The sequence below is a fragment of the Eutrigla gurnardus genome (genome assembly GCF_963514095.1).
Source record: "Eutrigla gurnardus genome assembly, chromosome: 12".
NCBI classification, from domain to species: Eukaryota; Metazoa; Chordata; class Actinopteri; order Perciformes; family Triglidae; genus Eutrigla; species Eutrigla gurnardus.
Genome location: NC_139926.1, coordinates 11,452,787 through 11,472,002, shown reverse-complemented (window position 1 = coordinate 11,472,002; position 19,216 = coordinate 11,452,787). Strand labels below are relative to the sequence as shown.

The window sequence follows — 19,216 nt, the reverse complement described above, 5'->3', positions numbered from 1 at the left end:
TGTACAGTGTTTGGCTATCGGCTAACAGAACGACACACAGCCACCTCTCTGCCAGTGCTCTGTCGGTGCTCTACCGGTGCTCTGCCGGTGCTCTGTCGGTGCTCTGCCGGTGCTCTGTTGGTGCTCTGTCAGTGCTCTACCGATGCTCTGTCAGTGCTCTGCCGGTGCTCTGCCGGTGCTCTACCGGTGCTCTGCCGGTGCTCTGTTGGTGCTCTGTCGGTGCTCTACCGATGCTCTGTCGGTGCTCTGTTGGTGCTCTGTCGGTGCTCTACCAATGCTCTGTCGGTGCTCTGTTGGTGCTCTATCGGTGCTCTACCGATGCTCTGCCGGTGCTCTGTTGGTGCTCTGCCGGTGCTCTACCGGTGCTCTGCCGGTGCTCTGTCGGTGCTCTGTTGGTGCTCTGTCGGTGCTCTGCAGCCAGAGTTTAGTTTGTGACAGTGTGGGCTCCATGTGTAGCCTGAGAGCTTGCCGTGGTAACATTGTGGGTGGGGTTTAGGGTGTTGCAGAAATACATGGTGTAGACCTGCACTCTGCTTTGTGTACGTTTTTTAGTTTCCCTTTTGTTGGATATTTTGTGTACGGATGAATGTGACTGCGAATTGTTTATTTTTTCCACTAATGAGAAAACAGATGGTTAACTTGATTCATCATTTGATGATCCTGGTCTAGATATCAACTATCAATCATGTTTCACTTGAATCTATACTTCAGGGTTAGATTTTAGACAGAGGCTCCATGCCAGCCAAGAACCATTACAAAGGAAATGAATGTTGACTCTGTAGATTATGTATTCTGGCTTCATCCCTGACAACGAATTGTCATCTGAAGCACATCCTGATTCCTTGCTTTAGAAGGAGCCGCAGCTGTATTGCCTCAGGAAGCTTAGAATTGACCAAAGTTTGATAGTACATCTTTTTCACTTTCATCTGAGAGTTTTTCAATGACGTGTTTGTTTAACAACTAACTGATATCAAATGTGGGAATGCTCTGAACTGGATTATTAACCAGGGTGCTAAAATCAGGGTGCCAAAGCACATATTTCTGTCAGAGCTCTTTATCCATAAGCCATTGCATTACTTTACATGGCTTATTGTTAGCTGCATGTAACTTTGCACAGTTCTTTCCTTCGTCTTTGCTTGGTTCTTTTTAGTGATCTTTCTATGTATAACTTTCTGCTACAAACCATTTGCTCGGTTGGGGAACATTTTCACTAGTCTGTTTAATTTCGTCATTCGTACTTGGCTGATTGAAAAATGTTGGCGATGCTAGCTGATAATCTATCTAATTTAATCTTGAATCGGAGGGTGTCTACAGGATCCCAACAGCATGCGGTACAATCGGCCCCTTCACAGCCACATTGGCTTACAGTTTGAAAAGTGGTTGAAAGTTATTCATTAAATGAAGTCATATGTTGAGTCTGGTGGCATCACACCTGTTTCCTGTGCAGACGTTTGGTGAAAATGAGTCATAGCTGCACTTCACACTGAACGTGAGTGTATATTACCTGTAGGGCTTTTTTTCCCCTACAGGATTTAAATAAGACAGGTCCCTGTGCCAAAATCATTTAGACTGTCACTATACCAGCTGTAACAGGTTTTTTTCTTTTTTTTTTTTTACATCTTGTACCTAATGAGGTCTTTATCAAAGCAATATTCCAACAGCCTTTTATGAAATATATATAAGGTGTTGACATAATGTTGCCTAGGGAGTTCAGTGAAGAATATGTAACATGCATGAACCATTTAATACTAAGCTGTGTTCCTTTGAATCACTTACATCACTTCCTTGTTTAGGCAATTTCACCCACAAGAAGGATACATCTGTACCCACAATAGTATTTCTGTCTTATTTTATATACATTTTAATATTGATTCACTTTGAACAACATCAAAATTGATGTTGTTCATTTGGTGTCTCCTTCCAACACCCTGCTGTGCTTGTGCTGTGTTGGCATCACAACGGTGTCTTGGCAGAATAGCAAACCACCAACCTTTATTCAAGCCACACAAAACAGCTACTAGCTATCATGTTGCTCTAAAACTACATTTTGACATTGCAAACTGGTGAGGATTAAAGGACACATGGTCATTTCAGATTCTCACTTGTGTTTTGGATTTCATGTTTACATGCTTCAATGTACAAAAAACACATTATTTTTCTTACGCCGTCTGCCTAAATCTATCTGTAGTCTGTCGGAAACGCTCCGTTGTAGTGTCTGCTTCTTTAAGTTTTGCTCCTGAAAAAGCCCAGTCTGCTCTGATTGACTTTAAACAGTCCCAGACAAAGAGAGACACACATCAGTTTTAATTGTCATTGAGTTTTATTTAACACTTCATATAAAGTTTTATCACATTTTGTTTGGGGATTATTCCTGCAAATTAATTCGTTAGTTTTCAAATACAAATGATAAGAAAAATGTTGTAGTTTATTCCTTTTGCATTTCTGCAATCAGATTTTCTTTCAGCCACTCAAGGTCTATTGTTCTTGCAGAAAACTAATTAGAAAACCTTCAGAAAGTCCCACACATAACACTTTACTTGTTACCTTTATTACAAGTATTTTCATGAATGCCACTCAGTAAATAAATACCCATTCAAAGTACCAAACCATTTATTTCTTTTCCTCCCATCTTTTCTGAAAGCTTGAAAACCTCATCTTTTCAAGGGTAGGCATTGCTATCATTTGTCTTGCAAAGCATGAAAGCTTTCAACTACTTTATCCAAGAAGGAATTGCTATAATGAATTGAACATAGCCACGACAAAGTTGAAGTGTCTCTGACAGAAAGGTAGAAGATGTCAGTGAAGAGTATAGCAGAGAATAATGGTGCCTCCCATAGATCGACTGAAGCAGAAAGATCAGCCGCATTTGAGGCAAACAATATGCGATTATATTGCTTTAACATTTAAATATATGTCAAGCACACTTTGACTCCAGACAGGCTGACTATTTGTTTCTTGCTGATTTCGGTGAGATGGTTGTAGCTTTCAACTGTGTTCATACAGACAAGGGGACTGGCCAGCCTTGCTCTTAATATGCACTCATTAGTCTCAGTGTGCCAGTGTTTAAAAACAAAGTTCATCTTCATGACCGTTTAATCCTGTATCGTCTATGATCGAGGGTGGTCACATCAATAAACACTCTATAGCATGAGTTATTACTTTGGCTCGGTGTAAACCTGCAGTGGGAGGCTGCCTGGACACTGTGGGGAGAAGGACTCGCTTTCCAGTCTGTGTTCGTCTCGTTCTGCTAATCGACACATTCGGGTGATGACACAGTTTGACAAAAATTGTGGTCGATTACACTTTATTAACCCGGCAAACAGGGCTAAACCACCCAACAACTGGTACTCTGCCAAACGTTTCAGGGTAAACTTTCGCTCCAGAATGTATTTTCCGTGTGTGCGAATAGTAAGTCTGCATAGCATTACCCACTAACAACCCCCCCCCCCCCCCCCACCCCCCCAAAAGAAGCACATATGTTCTGTTCTTGCTGAACATCTACTACTTCACTCAGACGAGGACCTAACACTTGTTTCTATTTTTTCGCTCTTACTTTATCGGCAATGATATGTTGTGGTTTACTTCTTTCGACCAAATAGATATTGTAAGTCGCTTTGGACAAAATGCTCTAAATGTAAATTTAAAAACAAATAGCTTTTTGGGTCACAGGGAGCACTGAAAAAATGAACCCGAGTTTACCTGAGACCTAACTCATAGTGTGTGAAAATTTAATTCCTAACTGGTTTCAGCTACAACACGAGTTCTACGATACCCAGAGAGATCCAACACATTGAGAAACACCTCGCCTGCAAAAAGAAAGTGCTTCTTACATCTCTTGATTTAATTTCAATTCAATCAATCAAGGAAAAGCCTATAGTGCATTTGCATCATTCAGCCACTTACCAGCGTTTTTGTATTCATTGATTTGTAGACAGAAGAAGCTGTAATAAACCTGTTTAGAGCCTTTTCCTTCTTACATCCATGCCGAGTGTTTTCTCGATCATTATTACACAGTAAAGTAGTGCAGCCTGGTATTTAAAATGATATGATTCAGTCATCAAAACACTAAGGTATTTTCCAAGTCAATGTATACATATTATTGGAATATGATACATAGCAACATGAGGTTGTTGTTATTCAGATTAAAAAAAAAAAACAGGTCCATTTTATTATCATTCATGATGCACAATACATCACAATGAAACATTAAATGCTCATATAATGAATTCAGAAATACCTGTTGTGGAACGTACTTGTTACTAATTTCATCATGTTGCTTTCAATATCTTTGGAGCACATAGTTGGTCCTCACTCTAATCAGGTATGGATTGCTAATGTAAGTTAATGCAGTTTTATGAATGAAGCCTCATATTAGGAGCGACAGTTCCCTTATAGAGAGGTAACAGATGCGGTGAGAAAATGAGCTGATGGCGGAAGGGCTTCAAGCTGCTGTCAAACAGTGTAATGCATATGAATGCCTTTTCATTTGTTGAGGATGGAAATCTACATGTTTTATGAACTGTAAAACAAACATTTGGTCAATATATAAATGACAGCATTGGTGTCCATGGGAACCACATCATCCGATCTGTTCACACGATAGAAGTACACAACCGTATACGCGTGTTTGTCTTTTTTTAATTGACCCACTGCCCCTCAGAGTTTCAAGTCACGTCCCTGCAAAGTAATTCATAGCAATATCTCAAGTCCCGGCTTTGATGGATTATCCCTCTCCTTTTGGTCATACCACGTCCGATTTAACACACTGCTGCTCCCACGGATCTGTGCTCTACGTTACCATGACTACTTATTAGTGCTATATGAATTCCCCCATAGTTCCTACTCAGGCACTATAAGAACACGTTATGTAAGTAAAATATAATAACTTATTATAATTAATAATCATAAGCAAAGCTAGCAAGCTAAATGTTTTTTTGGTTTATTTCCCTTTGGTTTTCTAAGGTAAGGCATAGTTTTGGGTGTGCGTTGATGGTGATGTATAACAAGGCAAAGAGAACATGCGTGTTAACCTAAACCTTAATCCACAAGTTGGTGACAACCTTGTTAATTAGCTATATAAAGGTCATACACCAAGTATTGAATGGAGTTACAGAAATGCTGGACTGTTATTTTCACACGTAATTAGGCTGGAGACAAAATGAAAAATCACTGCTTTCAAGGGATACAATTTAGTATTTTATCTTTTACTATCCAGCACATTGTCATTCGGGCGTCAAATATGCTTTGTCATGTCCCTCAGCATCTTTCTCTGACGCACAAGGCTCCCTTTAGTATCTGTATGGGACGTACCAGGCTTTCAAGTAGCTGCAATGTAAAGCCATCCGTGTCATTATTAGATGCTGACAGAAAACGCTCTGAGAGTGTGATGATGACCAATAAAAAAGTCCCACACAGTGGGTGGCAGGGGAGGTGGATGGGTCAAACAAAAAACAGGACTTTCTTTTCTACTTATTTATTTTTTTAAAGTGAAACACTAAAACAAACAACAAGGAGTCCATTCTCTTATTCTTAGTGTGTGTGTGTGTGTGGGGGGGGGGGGGAGGGGGGGTTGTTCAGTGTGAAGATGTAGAAGGGAGAGATAACAAAAAAAGCGACATTATTAACCAAAAGAGAAATAAGAAAATGAAATAAATAACATAACCACCATACTCTTTGAGGGCGTCTCTAATTGGGCTCTATGGACAGCGGGGACTGGTCGGGTACAGCTGGGGCAAGCAGAGCTTTTTGAATGTATTTATACTTTTTCTTTGTTGCTTGTTGTATTGTTTTTTTCCCATCCTTTGCTTCCGTTGCCCTCACCTCCAGGCCTGTAGCAGGTGGCTGGCCTGTGGTGGGTCAGATCCTCTTTGGAACAGCGGCCACCTGTGGAGGACTCTGTTCTTCTGGATCTAAGGAGCAACTTTCTGTTTCAGCGAGTTTAGCAGAGATCAGGTTTACTGATTCCATGCTGTCCTAGTCCAGTACCACAAGTGCCCCCCTGTCCCCAGAGCCAAGTCTGAGGTGACAAAGAAAGATAAATGAGTATGCAAACAAGTTCATAATTATGCATTAATAGATAATAATGATAAGTAATACTAAGGAGACAGAGCCAGAGAGGGAGAGAGTGTGAGAGCGAGAAGAAAGGGCAACTGAGTGGGTGATAGGGTGAGTTAAGTAGGGAGGTTGAGTGTAATTCTGTTGTTGGTGTGAGTAGTAAGTCTGGCCGAGAGAGGGTGTGGGTGAAACACAGGACTTTCAACCAGGAGGCTGGTATTTCAATTATTATGAAGTCACGTTAGTGATGTATGGGATGTCTTTACTGTGGTTATTTTAAGCCCGACCATGATGTGTTTCCTAAACCTAACTCATGGTTTTGCAACTTAAGCAGGAATGTGGGCCTGACAAAGTGTCAGCATGTGATGAGTTGGATTGAGAACGTGTCAAACTACCGAGCTTCTCTGTCTGGTTGATGCAGCCAAATCAAATATAAGCTATTGTGAATTAGATCATTTTTCTAAAATGTGTAATAAGCCCAGACAGCTCGTTGCATATAATGCTGTATTGTATGGTGTTGAAAATGAGTGAAAACATGAAATTGGATTAAGTGAATTAGATTTAGCATGCAGCTCACAATATCAGGGTTTCATATGGGAGTCATCATTACCAGGCCATGTCAAAATACTCGTCTCATAACCTTTTAATCATACATCTGTTTTGCATGACAGGGCACGTCTAATGACCTTTCTTTTTTTTCCAATGCCATATGCCATGAATCATAGCCACGGAGCTGTCACGGCCCGCGTTCACCCTCACACTGTACTCGCTCAGTAGTGAGAGAGGAGGAGACGCTTAACAATCTCACATTGCTCATTCCATCCTTCCACCTTCAGCAATGGACACAGCAAATTGATTTTAATCAGGCAATAAAGTAGATCTGATCCTCCCTCTGTTGACTCACTTTCATGCCCCAAAGAGGCCAACCTGATCGACTTTCCTGATGGATTTCGCTCATAACTGCCCATAGCCTTGTTCAATACAGACAATCTCTCTCATTTTAGTAGCATTCAGAGAAGACTGATGCTGTATTGGTGTTTGCTCTGAGGTTTCAACAGTTTATTTATTAAATACTTTAATCCTTTAAATCCTGTCTCCCTGAGCTGCTCAAGAAAAACAAGGATGTGTTGGTCTGATAGTGTGAGAGTAAGCCTTTTTTTGATGGGAGCTTGGAAATATTCATACATTAGCACCAAATAGACACTAAAATAATCATACCTGCTTGTGCTTGCACACAAGGATCTAAATAAGACAAGAATTGTTGATGGCAGATTATTTTAGGGACTGGTGAAAAACAAACATCTAAGTTAATGTCTTCTCCCCATCGGAGAAAACTGTTATCTCAGAGAGAAGATATTATATTAATTTTCATGTGATAGTAAAAGGTGTTGACTTCAAACTGACAGTGGACTGGCTATGTCCATTGACCCATTGAAATAAACAAACTGTATATTTTTCTTTTCTTCTGTTGTGCCTCATTAACAGTTGGATCTCCACTCATCCATCATCAACTTATCCTGTATTCAGGGTATCTGATCCCAGCTGACATTGGTCGAAGGCAGGGTACACCCTGGACAGGTCGCCAGTCTATCACAGGGCTGACATGCAGAGACAAACAACCATTCACGCTCACATTCACACCTGGGCAATTCACAGTAATTTATGAACACGTCTTTGGACTGTGGGAGGAAGCCGGAGAACCCGGAGAGAACCCACGCTAACACAGGGGGAACATGTAACACAGAAGGAACACAAACCTGAACTGGTTCAAGTTCTGGGTCCCTCTTGCTGCAGCCCTACAATTGGATCTGTTGGGTTTAATTATAACTTCATAGTTGAATTGGAAACTATACCATTTCCTTTATAACAGTAATCCAAATCCTTTTTTTTTTTTTAGAAATCAATGAAAACAATGGAAATATGCCACCAGTCATCACATTTCCGTTATTTTACAAAAGCTCCAAGGTACAGAATAAAAGGCTTGAGAAAACGTGCACACAGTAAGCTGACAGATATATGGGCTATTCAAAACCCCTCATAGAAAGATCATTCCCATCTTAAAATGTGACCTTTAAAAGTGAAAGGGCAGATGTAGCCTTCAGGTCCATCATTGTATTGTCCTTTGTCCATCATTAGAAATGTTTGTGTAACCTGAGCAGTGCAAAATAAATCTCCTGTTGCAGTGAGCGCCATTCATTTTTGACAACAATAGATTCATTTTAAAATCAATTTGAATACATGTCCCATTGTGTCCAGAATGACCATGGTAGCTTTGTGGAAAGACTTAATAAAAACAACAACAAAAAAAATGTCTAATGAGTTGTCATAGGTCATGATCGAAACCACACGTCTGGATTTGCTTTTACAGCCTTGGTTAATTCAGAATTCCACAAGCGTATATGTAAGCCTATAATACGAATCACATTATATATCTGCAGGGCGTGAAGAAAAGGCTGGTCTTCCTGTCCCACAGCTTTGGAGAGGAATTTAGATATTTTCTCTTTTAGGAAGCATTAATGGAGCCAGATTAGTCTTCGCTTCAGGCCGGAATGTGGAGAGCACTCTGTTCTCTGCTTTGTTTAACAAGTAATATGTGTTGCTTATCATTTCCTTACTTTCATTAGCTTGGGGACCTTCGGCAGATACTGAACACACATATATACGCATTGGCATGTTAATACATAATGGATATGTTACGGTCTCAGACTAAAACACCAATTAGTGTAGGACATTACAGTGGGCACTAAGACCATCATGTGAGAGCAAGAAACACAAATTATTACTGTCCATTTACATAGTAGTGTCCCTTTTAGTGGTGGGAATCGTCAGTCACCTCACGATTCCATTACGATTCAGAGGGTCACGATTATTGAAAACAAAGATCTAAGTTAATGTTGAGATATTGTTTTAAAATAAATGAATAATCGATTATAGACTTATAGAATCGTCAACAAAGCATCGCAATGCATCACAGAATCGATTATTTCTAGTCTCTTTAGTGGTGTGTTTTTTTATTTTTATATAGCAACTGTAAGGACTCCATCTGAATGTAAAACTAGATTTTCAGCATTGTTCTGTCCATAATTTCTTTGCACCTTTAAAATATTTTTAGACTCATTTGTTTGTTGTTTTTACCATCTGTAACGGGGGACAAAATCTATTTTTGACAAGATACACTTTATTTATTTTACTCATTCCGACACGCACATGAAAAGAACAAGGCAGTCCTTGGTTCACAGTCGAAACAATCGCTCTGCCATCACGGCTAAGGCTGGTTTGTATTGTGAGGCACATTGGAAGAGACATGTTCCCCCTTTTCTAATGGAACGGAGCTAATCACATCTGTGTTAGCTGACGCTCAGATGTGCAACTTTGCAGAATTCAGTGAGGGGTAAAGTGGAAAAACTTAAATAAAGGGCAAGTCCATCTTGATCACATGCTTCTATGGTTCGGTGGCAGGCAATGAGACAGAAATGTCACATTAGCAATGCCAAGCGGTTTATTATACCGTATAGACAGTTAAATCAAAGTGCCATTTGCTTGATTTCGGCCGATTGCATCTTGGCTAGTTAATCTCCATTGGACACCTTATGTTTTACATTCATAGACAGTTTTGCATTTAAAAAAAAAATGCGAACTTAGCAAATGGTAAGATGTGCTGGATGGTAAATCAATCTCAAAGAAAATCCCTCTGTCTCATTCAGCCATTTATCTCTTATGTTTTAGTTCCTTAATTACTTAGTGTGAAGAGCCTTATGGAGATGTAAACGAGTCGGCCTGCAGCATGATGAATTCAGGATTTCCACTTGACTAAAATCAACTCCAGTGGATGATCAAGATCAGCAATCTGACAAAAACTTTTTTTTCCCCCGGTTTGTTGTGTTTTAAATGTTGTTACCAGTATGGTCTTATGTGGGAGAGCGTACCTATTAGTTGGCTCTCCCTCTAATGTATCACCTATCCCTTATGTTATTTCCCACCTTAGACTTCACTCATATTATTCAAACCATTGAAATACATTTATATAAGTGTCACAGTGTTCTCATTTTTACATTTTCAAATATAAATTATCTTTATTCAGAGGGTTTAATATAATACGTAGATATGTATTCTGTTACCCTCCTGTAGTCATTTAACTTTAACCAGTGTGACTTTCTGTATTTGATAGAGAATTAAGATTTCAACATATTTTTAATTTAGTAATCCATTTTGAGGTTCCTAGGTGGATGTGTATGTTGTTAGATGATGGACGGCCCCCTTGGTGTCTGCCACAGTAGGAGCCAGGAGAGGATGTGATCCCTCACCATAACAACTCTCACTCGACGCCAATAATGTAGTTTAATCTCGAGGCTACACCCAAGGCACTGACATGCCCCACAGAGTATCAGCCCGCATTGGACAAACTCAGTGGAAACCTTGACTGGCGCTTCACCCCTCAGTGATGACAAAACCCCCATCTGCTTAAGCAGCTATTACTCCACCTGATTGGTAATCATGACATGGAGTGAGGCATAAATCCCCCAGACTCGTTCTGGTTATGGTAGAGGTCTTTGAAGGAACACAGTGATTAGGTGACCTTGGGATGGAGCATGGAAAGGGGGCCAGGCAGGGGGTGGCTTGGTGTGTGTGTGTGTGTGCGTGCGTGTGTGTGTGTGTGTGTGTGTGTGTGTGTGTGTGTGTGTGTGTGTGTGTGGGGGGGGGGGGGGGGGGGTACTTGTATTATTGGCAGTATAATGACCCTTTCTCATGCAAATTAAATTCACATATGTAGGCGACACTCAAACCGGTGAAGAGTTCAGGGCTCTTAAAAATGCGTTGAATGATTTCTTACAGAGTATATTACAAGTCACTCGAAGTCTTATCAGCCTCAGTATTACTGCATTTGATTTGCAAGATGCCTTTGGACTCATCCTATTTGCCCAAATTCAGTTGTGGTGGTGTTATGTGAACACTGGGGCCCCAAGCAGCAGGTTTACTGCATTCCCTGGGTAACAAAACATAAACGGTTAAAAGAATGACGGCCCACACAAACGGATCACACACCTGAGACTTTGCTGGGTATAACCTCGAACTGTTGATTTTTTAAATGTATTTTTTCAGGTTCTATTGTAGATCTGAATTTGTTTGTGTTGCATAGCCAATTTAATCAGATACATCTGTTCTTTACAACTTGATAAATGGTGACTGACATGTTTACTGATGACACAACACAGGATGTCCTCTTCTATCTAGTGCACATGAACAAATGATGGATGTCTTTTTTTATTTAAATTATGCATTTTGTGGTCATAGATGTTAAATGTTAAAGCCCGAGGGGAGTATCCAAGAGGTTTGATGATGCAATCATTGGACATACCCCGAGAGATAAATGCTCATGCCAATCTACTAGTTGTGTATTACAGTAGTAAAGAAAAAAAAATCTTTGACGTTGCAAGTCAGTGCTAATAAAAATGTGTGCAGGTCCTTGCTAGTGCAGCAGAAAAGTGAGGCATATCTGCTCCGGTGTGTTTACGGTTGATTATACATTTATAGACCCATATGTGTTCGGATGTCGGCATGGTGTTCCGACAAGCAGACCAAGTAAAATGCTGTCACTCACCATCACTTACATGCTGTTCTTCAGAAGAGCAGAGTGATGGCAGCGAGGAACAAGGTGGGTTTGAGCAATGTGAAAGAAGGATGGAAAAGATAGCCTTTGTGGAAGTGTGGCTGTTTGTTTAACTGCGGTGTGCATGTTTCAGTGTTGTCAAGATGTGCTTTTATCTGTGGAACTGTGAACTGTGGATTTTCTGGTACGTGTTCGTTGAGCAGCTGCACTTGAATTGGAGTGTTGCCATTTTTCGACCATGGCAAATGCTGAGAAAATAAGGGCCAAGGTGAAAATGACTCCAAAGAATACAATATTACATTTCATGCGATCATTTCTAACTGGCTTTCTGATCCATCAACCTGCTAAGTATTTCTTGAAAGCGCTCAATAGAACTGTCTAGTAGCCCAGTCCTCAAGACCTACTTGTTCTGCATGTTTTTGCTGCAGACTTGTTCTCCCACATCTGATCAAATTAAGATCTGGACATTAAACTGACGCCTTAATCAGATTCAGGTGTGGACAAGCTTGGCTCAAGAGCACACTAGAGGACATAAAGCTTAAGATCATTCTTATGAATCATTCATTGTTTCCTTGCGCAGGGATTTATGCCAAGGAGCAGGAGGCTGCGCTACTATTGTCTTCTAAAACTTTTCATACGGTGCTCCCTATAAATAATTTGTTGACATGCCCCCTCTGTTGTAGAGAAAATAAAAGTGACCTCGCTCCGTGGTGTAGGTCAGCCAGCATCTAATGAAGACCCCAAAGTCTAACAGCATTGATTTCTTGCACAATTCATGGCTCGAATGCAGAGTTGTTCAGCATTGCCATGGGGGATGGCCCTGGGTACGAGTTGGCGTTTCCCAGAGCCAGTTACACCTCGCATTCTGTAAACACAATTACTTTTCACTCTTAGTACATCATTATTTTCGGTCTCTCCTTTTTCTCCAACGCAGCTTGCTATCTTGCGATGACTTAGCCATTTCTAAGAACAATTAAAACTAAGTTTTTCTCAGATCTAGCAGTGGAGGGATGTTGGGAGTGCAGCAGAGCCGACACGCACAAATACTGAGGGCCCGCGTCCAGAAGTGCTGTGACATTCTCAAATCGTTCATCAGTCAGCGGAGTCACGGTTCTCTCTCTAGTCTCCATATTCTGATCAGACTTGACGTGGATGGCATTTAAGTCCAAATACCACATGGCACATGTCACTTCTCGAGGTACGGTCGTAATAAAGATTCATTATGCAGGTGAGAGGCATCATTGGGATGCACGGCACTGCATTGCATCCTCTGGCAGATTAAAGATATGAAGATGGAGTGAGACACCACATTATACTGTTATTATACTTAATAACCTGCTTAGTTGGGCTCATACCCCCGTGCTCGTCCATAATGCATAAGACCTGCAGCTGGTCAGCACACTGAGTCTGCTCTGACGGTGTGAGAGGGTTTCAACTCTGTAATCTCTACTTCTAGTGTGTGTGTGTGTGTGTATGTGTGGGTGTGGGTGGGTGCTTGCGTGTGTGCGTGTGCACTTTCTGGCAGAGACTCCAAGTGCATTTTTGTGGCCCCGTACACCTAGCCTCAATAACTTGTGAAACATACAGTATATGATGTATTTTAACCTTCACGTTTGATTTTGTTACCCGATCCATGTTTCTTTGAGCAGAATATTCCACCCTCGTATGTTCAAACTGATGCATCACACGTCTGACATCAGTGCTTTCACTGTGTTATTTTGTTATGAGGAGTTTTTCTGACTTTTTTTGGAGCACCAACTTTGTCTCCACCCACCCTGTCTACGTCTACTTCAGATAAACACATTTCCCAAAAATAGACGACCTAAGGGGAGGAGGGTAAACCTGTCGCATGAGACTTAACAGCATTGATATCTACAGTGATAAAGAGAAATCAAGTGTTGCTTACTCGAAACGATGATGTGTCTTGTTTCATTGCATTGTCATCTACTGAGTAAATGAAGAAATCAAACCTTTCTGTCTATAAAGGTATAATTTGACATTTATTACGTCAGTTAGATAAGGGAAATTTACATCGCTCTCAGGTATGTACCATAAATATGAAGCTAGCAACAGCCCATTAGCTTAACACAAAGACTGGAAACTAGGGGAAATTGCCAGCCTGGTTCTGTCCCGAAAATAACAAATCCATCATGTCACTGAGGATTTATGGCAAATGGTTGGACAGATTTGGCGGGAAAAGGCTCTTCTGTTTGAGGGATTTCTAAATGAAACCAAGCAGCAATGAGGATTTTGCTGAGAGCTAACCCCCCCCCCCCCAAAAAAAAAAATAATAAAAAGAAATAAAATAAAATGCATAAATAAATAAATAAACACATAGATGAGCATTAAATTCTAGTTAAATCAACAACACAAAATGCCACATTAGCAGGAGATCTGGGTGGTGCAGAGAGCTGCATCAGCAAATGGTGTTGGCATGAGTGTGTTCATCGATATATCATGTTAATTAGTGAGCTATAGGTAGGTGGATTGTACTACTCAGACAGAGCCAGGGCGGCTGTTTTCCCCTTTCTTCCAGTCATTGTGCTAAGCTAAGCTAACCTGCTTCTGGTAGAGTCACATTTAGTGTGTGTGTGTGTGTGTGTGTGTGTGTGTGTGTGTGTTTGTGTGTGTGTGTGTGTGTGTGTGAGTGTGATATCGATCTTCTCATCTAAATCTTGCCAAGAGAGTAACTAAGCATATTTTCCAAAATATCAATAACAGGCACCAGGTGTTTATCTATCCTTGTTTTTGAGTTTTTCCCCTTGGGCTGTATTTGGGGCCTCCCGTTATTTACGGCTGGCGACAAACACCCTGGCCGATATTTCATACCTGCATGGCTTTTATCTTATATAGCAAACTAAGGCGCTTTTCTAAAATAGTGTATTTCTTGCACATCATTGTAGCCAGATTTCAATTGTTTTTAGGTCAGGAGTTTAATTATCTTTGTTGGTGAGTGATTATACCACATATATATTATATATATGTGTTATGCTATATTCAACCACCGTTTTCTCTTTTCTCCCACACTGTTTGCCCTTGATTACCCTGAATGCCGGGTGTGAACACAGGTGTAATTGACATCAATGCCTTGACAAGTGCAAACACAGCTTTCTAGAGCCAGGCAAGTTGGATGAGCTGCAAATAGCTTCTTCCAGAAGCAGTTCCTCCTCAACCTGCAACCGTAAGATAGGCCTGACTGAGTTGGGGATATTCTCAGATCTGCCTTTTTTCAGCTGTACAACACGGCTAATGTTAAATTCACCACTTTGAGCCATGTACAATACAGCAGCTTTTATAATACAGGTTTTGTTTGAATAGGCCTGTGGCTTACGACTTATCCACTGTACCATACTGTGTACTGCGTGTGTGATGCAATTCAGGGGATTGTAATGCCACTTGGTTTGTAGCTTACCTCACTGGAATATAACATTGTTTAGAAAAATGAATGAAGACCTAAGCTCTTGTGTAATTCAGAGTTTAATAGGACTGAGCAAATAGGAGGGTGGTTGCTGTATTGGAAAATGCGGCATGAAGAGATTTGTTGTGCTGTCTAAGTGCTCATGTTGCAGTATACCGGACGTGTTTAGTAATTTGGCGTAACACTCTTGAATTCATACCTCATCTCAAGCAAAACAAACTTGATCGAAATATATGCTGCACGGAGCACTGGCTGCTCCTCCTTCACTACATTTGGAAACCATCTTCCCTGTTTGCATGCCTCCAAAAAAAATAATTCTTTGTTCATCTGAAAATGTGGCACATTTCAAGGACTCGATGGCTTTAATGAGCCAGTGTTGGCTGTTGGGTGTCAGGAATTAAGTTCATGATTATGTGCCCGGCTGAGTGCCACTGCGTGTTTCCCACTGTTATGGCAATAGGACCAGTTTGTGTCGCCGAACCCCCCACACACACACAAAAACCCCCCACATAGCGGTATATGGACCGGGAACAAAAGAACAACATAGCGTTTGCTTTCCCTCGGTTGTGTGGTTTTTTTCCCCGCTCATTGTCCCCTGAGAGCTGCAGCAACAGTGCAGCCTGTGTCAAGGAGAGGCTGTTTGGAGAAGCAGTAAGGAAAGATGAATTGGTATAAGAGGTCATTTGGTTGCCTCATATTTTGCCCTTTTGCTTTCAAGGTGAAGGCATGAAAGGAGGTGGAACATCAATAGGTAACTGGGCTGCTCGAGGTCCACGGGCAGTTTCTTTCATGGCTTTGCATTGCTAGCTGAGGAAATGGCCCTTCTGCCACCGACCCTCTGCTTTTCAATGGAAATCAATTCAGCTTTAAAGGCTTGGGAGATATCCCTTTAGAGACTTCAGCAAGCTGAGCAGGCCTCTGCCAACCTCAGGCACACTGTGTGTTTATTGATGCCTTCCTATTTTTTTTAGTGGAAATGTAAATAGTGTCGACATATTCAGCTCATAGGCAGTTCATTTGGTATGTGCAACGTTGTGTGTTTAAAAGATGCCAGTGTTCAGACTGAACTACCAGCATGTATGCTGAAGATGAAAATGATTGTGTACCTTGATGAGGGTTAACAGAAAAATATTTGTATGCTGCCAAGTCTCTTGGCTTGGCATGAACACTGGTTGTTATTATTCAGTTAACAGAGTTTTGAGGAAATATTTGGCAAGCTCCATTTTATGTTGGTGCTGTTCCACTGTTTAAAGACAAAATAATGATCCTAAGCCTATTCCTCAGTCATTATTAGGATACCTTGAGATACCTTTCCTCGCTCAACATCACATGTGATTTTTATTTCTCCTTTTTATTTCAAGGGTTCATTGCTTTGGTATGCAATTTTAAGTATGTCCCCCTTTTTTAAAACCTGAAAAAAAATGAAGGCTTTGAATATTTCAAAAGAGACCTTCCTTTAAATGGTAAGATTTCTCATATATTTCATCAGTGGGAATAGGAGAGGCAGAATGGATGAGATGTTTGACCTTTTCAGATTTGTCCCTGGGTGGTGAATTTGCTGGAGGGTGCCGGGGCAGGGAGCAGTGGCGCGTTGAATTATCACTCTCACTGTTCAAACGCTGCAGACCCCGATCTCCCACTTGCTCCACTCCCACCACTAATGGGTTAGGAACACACTGGGAAAAGGATGGAGATGGAGAGAGTGAATGGGAGGGGAGTTAGAGCCATTCTGATTGTCTAGGGGTTAAGCTTGGAAACAAATTACCGTCTTTGCTCGGCGCTGAGGAGGAGTGGCGGGTCATATTATTGTGTCAAATCTTTAGCAAAAGCTGGTGTCATTTTTGCAGAATGATGGCGCTCAGTCTCTGACAGCTACCGGCAGGAAACATGTCAACACTTTGACGGATGCTTGCTATATTGAAAGGGCTATGATGACTTTTTAGTTGACTGGGCTTTCACTGAACTCCCCCAGTCCCGCCATCAAATGAAAGCACAGCATCAAGGAGGCAAAGAGATAAGAACAAACTCACCAAACAGCTTTGTAATAGTTCGCCAAGGCGCAAAGGACATCATATCTTTGTTAAAGGAGAGTGGCTGTCAAAACCATAATGCCTGGGCTGCATCTGTGCCTCTTCTGGTTCAATATTTTATATGTTAATCTTGCATAACCACTGACAAAAGGACATACACTTCTCGGAATTGATTTTTAGCCTCACATTCACTATGGAGCTTCAGCATCGTGAAAAGCATTAGTGTCGTTCTTCCATCCAAGGACAAGGATACATTTTTTCACCCAATCCATTTAGTTCTAACAAATGTCCAAATGTACCACTTTGTCTCCACACTCATATTCAATTGCACATGTTTTCTCGTGAAACATGTGACTCACAATCTCCTCACTACCATCACCTCATGCTGCATTTCTTCTGTCTCTCTCTCTCTCCACCCCTCTCTTCATGCCACCCAGAGGCCATCTTGTGCGACGTCGGGGAATTTCACTGTCACGACCAGGAAACCTGCATCCCCGAGGCCTGGCTCTGTGACGGCGAGCCCGACTGCCCCGACGACTCGGATGAAAGTGACAAAAGTTGTAAGTCACCCATTCCATCCATTACGCTCGAATGCAAATCCGTCATGGAATTCTGCCACATTGCCTCATTTGTCATCAAGTGTCAGTTTTATGGAACAGGAGCGAGTGTTAACATGCATTTAGTGATGTTCTTATCAGTATCAAATGCCATCTCCCTCCTTAGAAAATGAGCAGTATCGTGGGACACTGTACTTGACGTACATAGAGGCTCCACCCTCAGTTGACCCTGTACATGAGCAGGTAAACACAAGCCATGGAACAAGTACTCCGTTTTAACTGTCACTTAATAGTCTTATGTTTGCCCTTTAACTTGATAATTCATATATTTAATGTATAGTGTCTATTGATTGTAATAACAAAACCATTTAACTCGCAGATATGAAAACCCAATATTTTTCTGTACTGTGTTTGTTTAGTGTGTACCATTGTGTGTATGTTATGCCGTATATTATGTAGTGAGGGACAGGGCACTCTTATTCCATTCAATCATAAACCTAATTATTCAGCTTGAACTAGGGCACTTCTGCACTGCGTCTTTTGGTCTTCTCACTTCCGTTTTAGAAGGCAGTGCTATTTCTTTGCTTAGCGTCGACAGCGTTATCATCTTTTACTTACCAAAAAACTGTTTTTAAGATGATGATTGAGAGGGATTGTTTTTTTTTTTTTCAATCTATGCATTTTTTTAATCGTTGCAAATTATACCTTTTTAATAATTTTTTTCAGGTGAGGAAGTAAACTTTTTAGATTCCAATTATGTGATCGGTTTATCCAAAAGATCCCTATTTGGAAATGTATGCCAACGTTGTTGTAAATAGTAAATGGCCTCATTTATATAGCGCTTTTGTCCAAAGCGCTTTACAGGAATGACTGACATTCACCCATCCATACACACATTCACACACTGACGGCAGAGTCAACCACGCAGGGCGACAGCCAGCTCATCAGGAGCAATTGGGATGAGGTGTCTTGCTCAGGGACACCAGGCACTCAGCTAGGAGGAGGCGGGGATCGAACCGGCAATCTTGCGGTTACCAGCCAACCTGCTCTACCTCCTGAGCTAAACCTCCTTGTTGTGGCTGTGAGAAGCTGCTGGCTGTGTGAGACCGAGCCAATCCACCAGGCTGAGCACATCTGGTACCTACACCATTCGGTCCACATTCAAAAAGCACGCGTTGGCATTGTTTTTGTAACTACTCTCACTGCCAGAATGGGTAGGGTGGGTCGGTTCAGTAATGGATTTCCGCTGCATGTTTAACAATGGGGTATTAAAAACAAGTATAACTTCTATCAAGAACCACCAATTTGCCGTTAGCTAGGCAGCAAGCTAGCTTCTAGCTAGCAGACAGACTAGAACCGGGTTGGCCCCCCTTTTGCCTTTAGAACTGCCATAATTCTTCATGGCATAGATTCAACTCAGTGCCGGAAACATCCCCCACAGATTTTTAAGCTTTGTGACACGGGGCGTTGTCCTAATGGAAGTACCCATCATGAGATGTGGTCACAAAGGGATGGAAATGGTCAACAACAATACTTTTATTGTTGGCAT

General features: G+C 41.3%; 1 protein-coding gene across 2 annotated transcripts in view; it reads left to right on the top strand.

Moving 5' to 3' along the window:
• The window catches only part of lrp1bb (low density lipoprotein receptor-related protein 1Bb), a 233,809-nt gene that overhangs the window by 47,246 nt on the left and 167,347 nt on the right, over positions 1 to 19,216 (top strand). The window contains exon 2 of one of the 2 annotated variants that reach the window (XM_084022197.1): positions 17,548 to 17,670. The exons of the other annotated variant lie outside the window; for it this stretch is intronic. Coding sequence (XP_083878323.1) covers positions 17,548 to 17,670 — 123 coding nt within the window. The remainder of the gene's footprint in view (positions 1 to 17,547; positions 17,671 to 19,216) is intronic. 2 annotated transcript variants of the gene reach the window in all.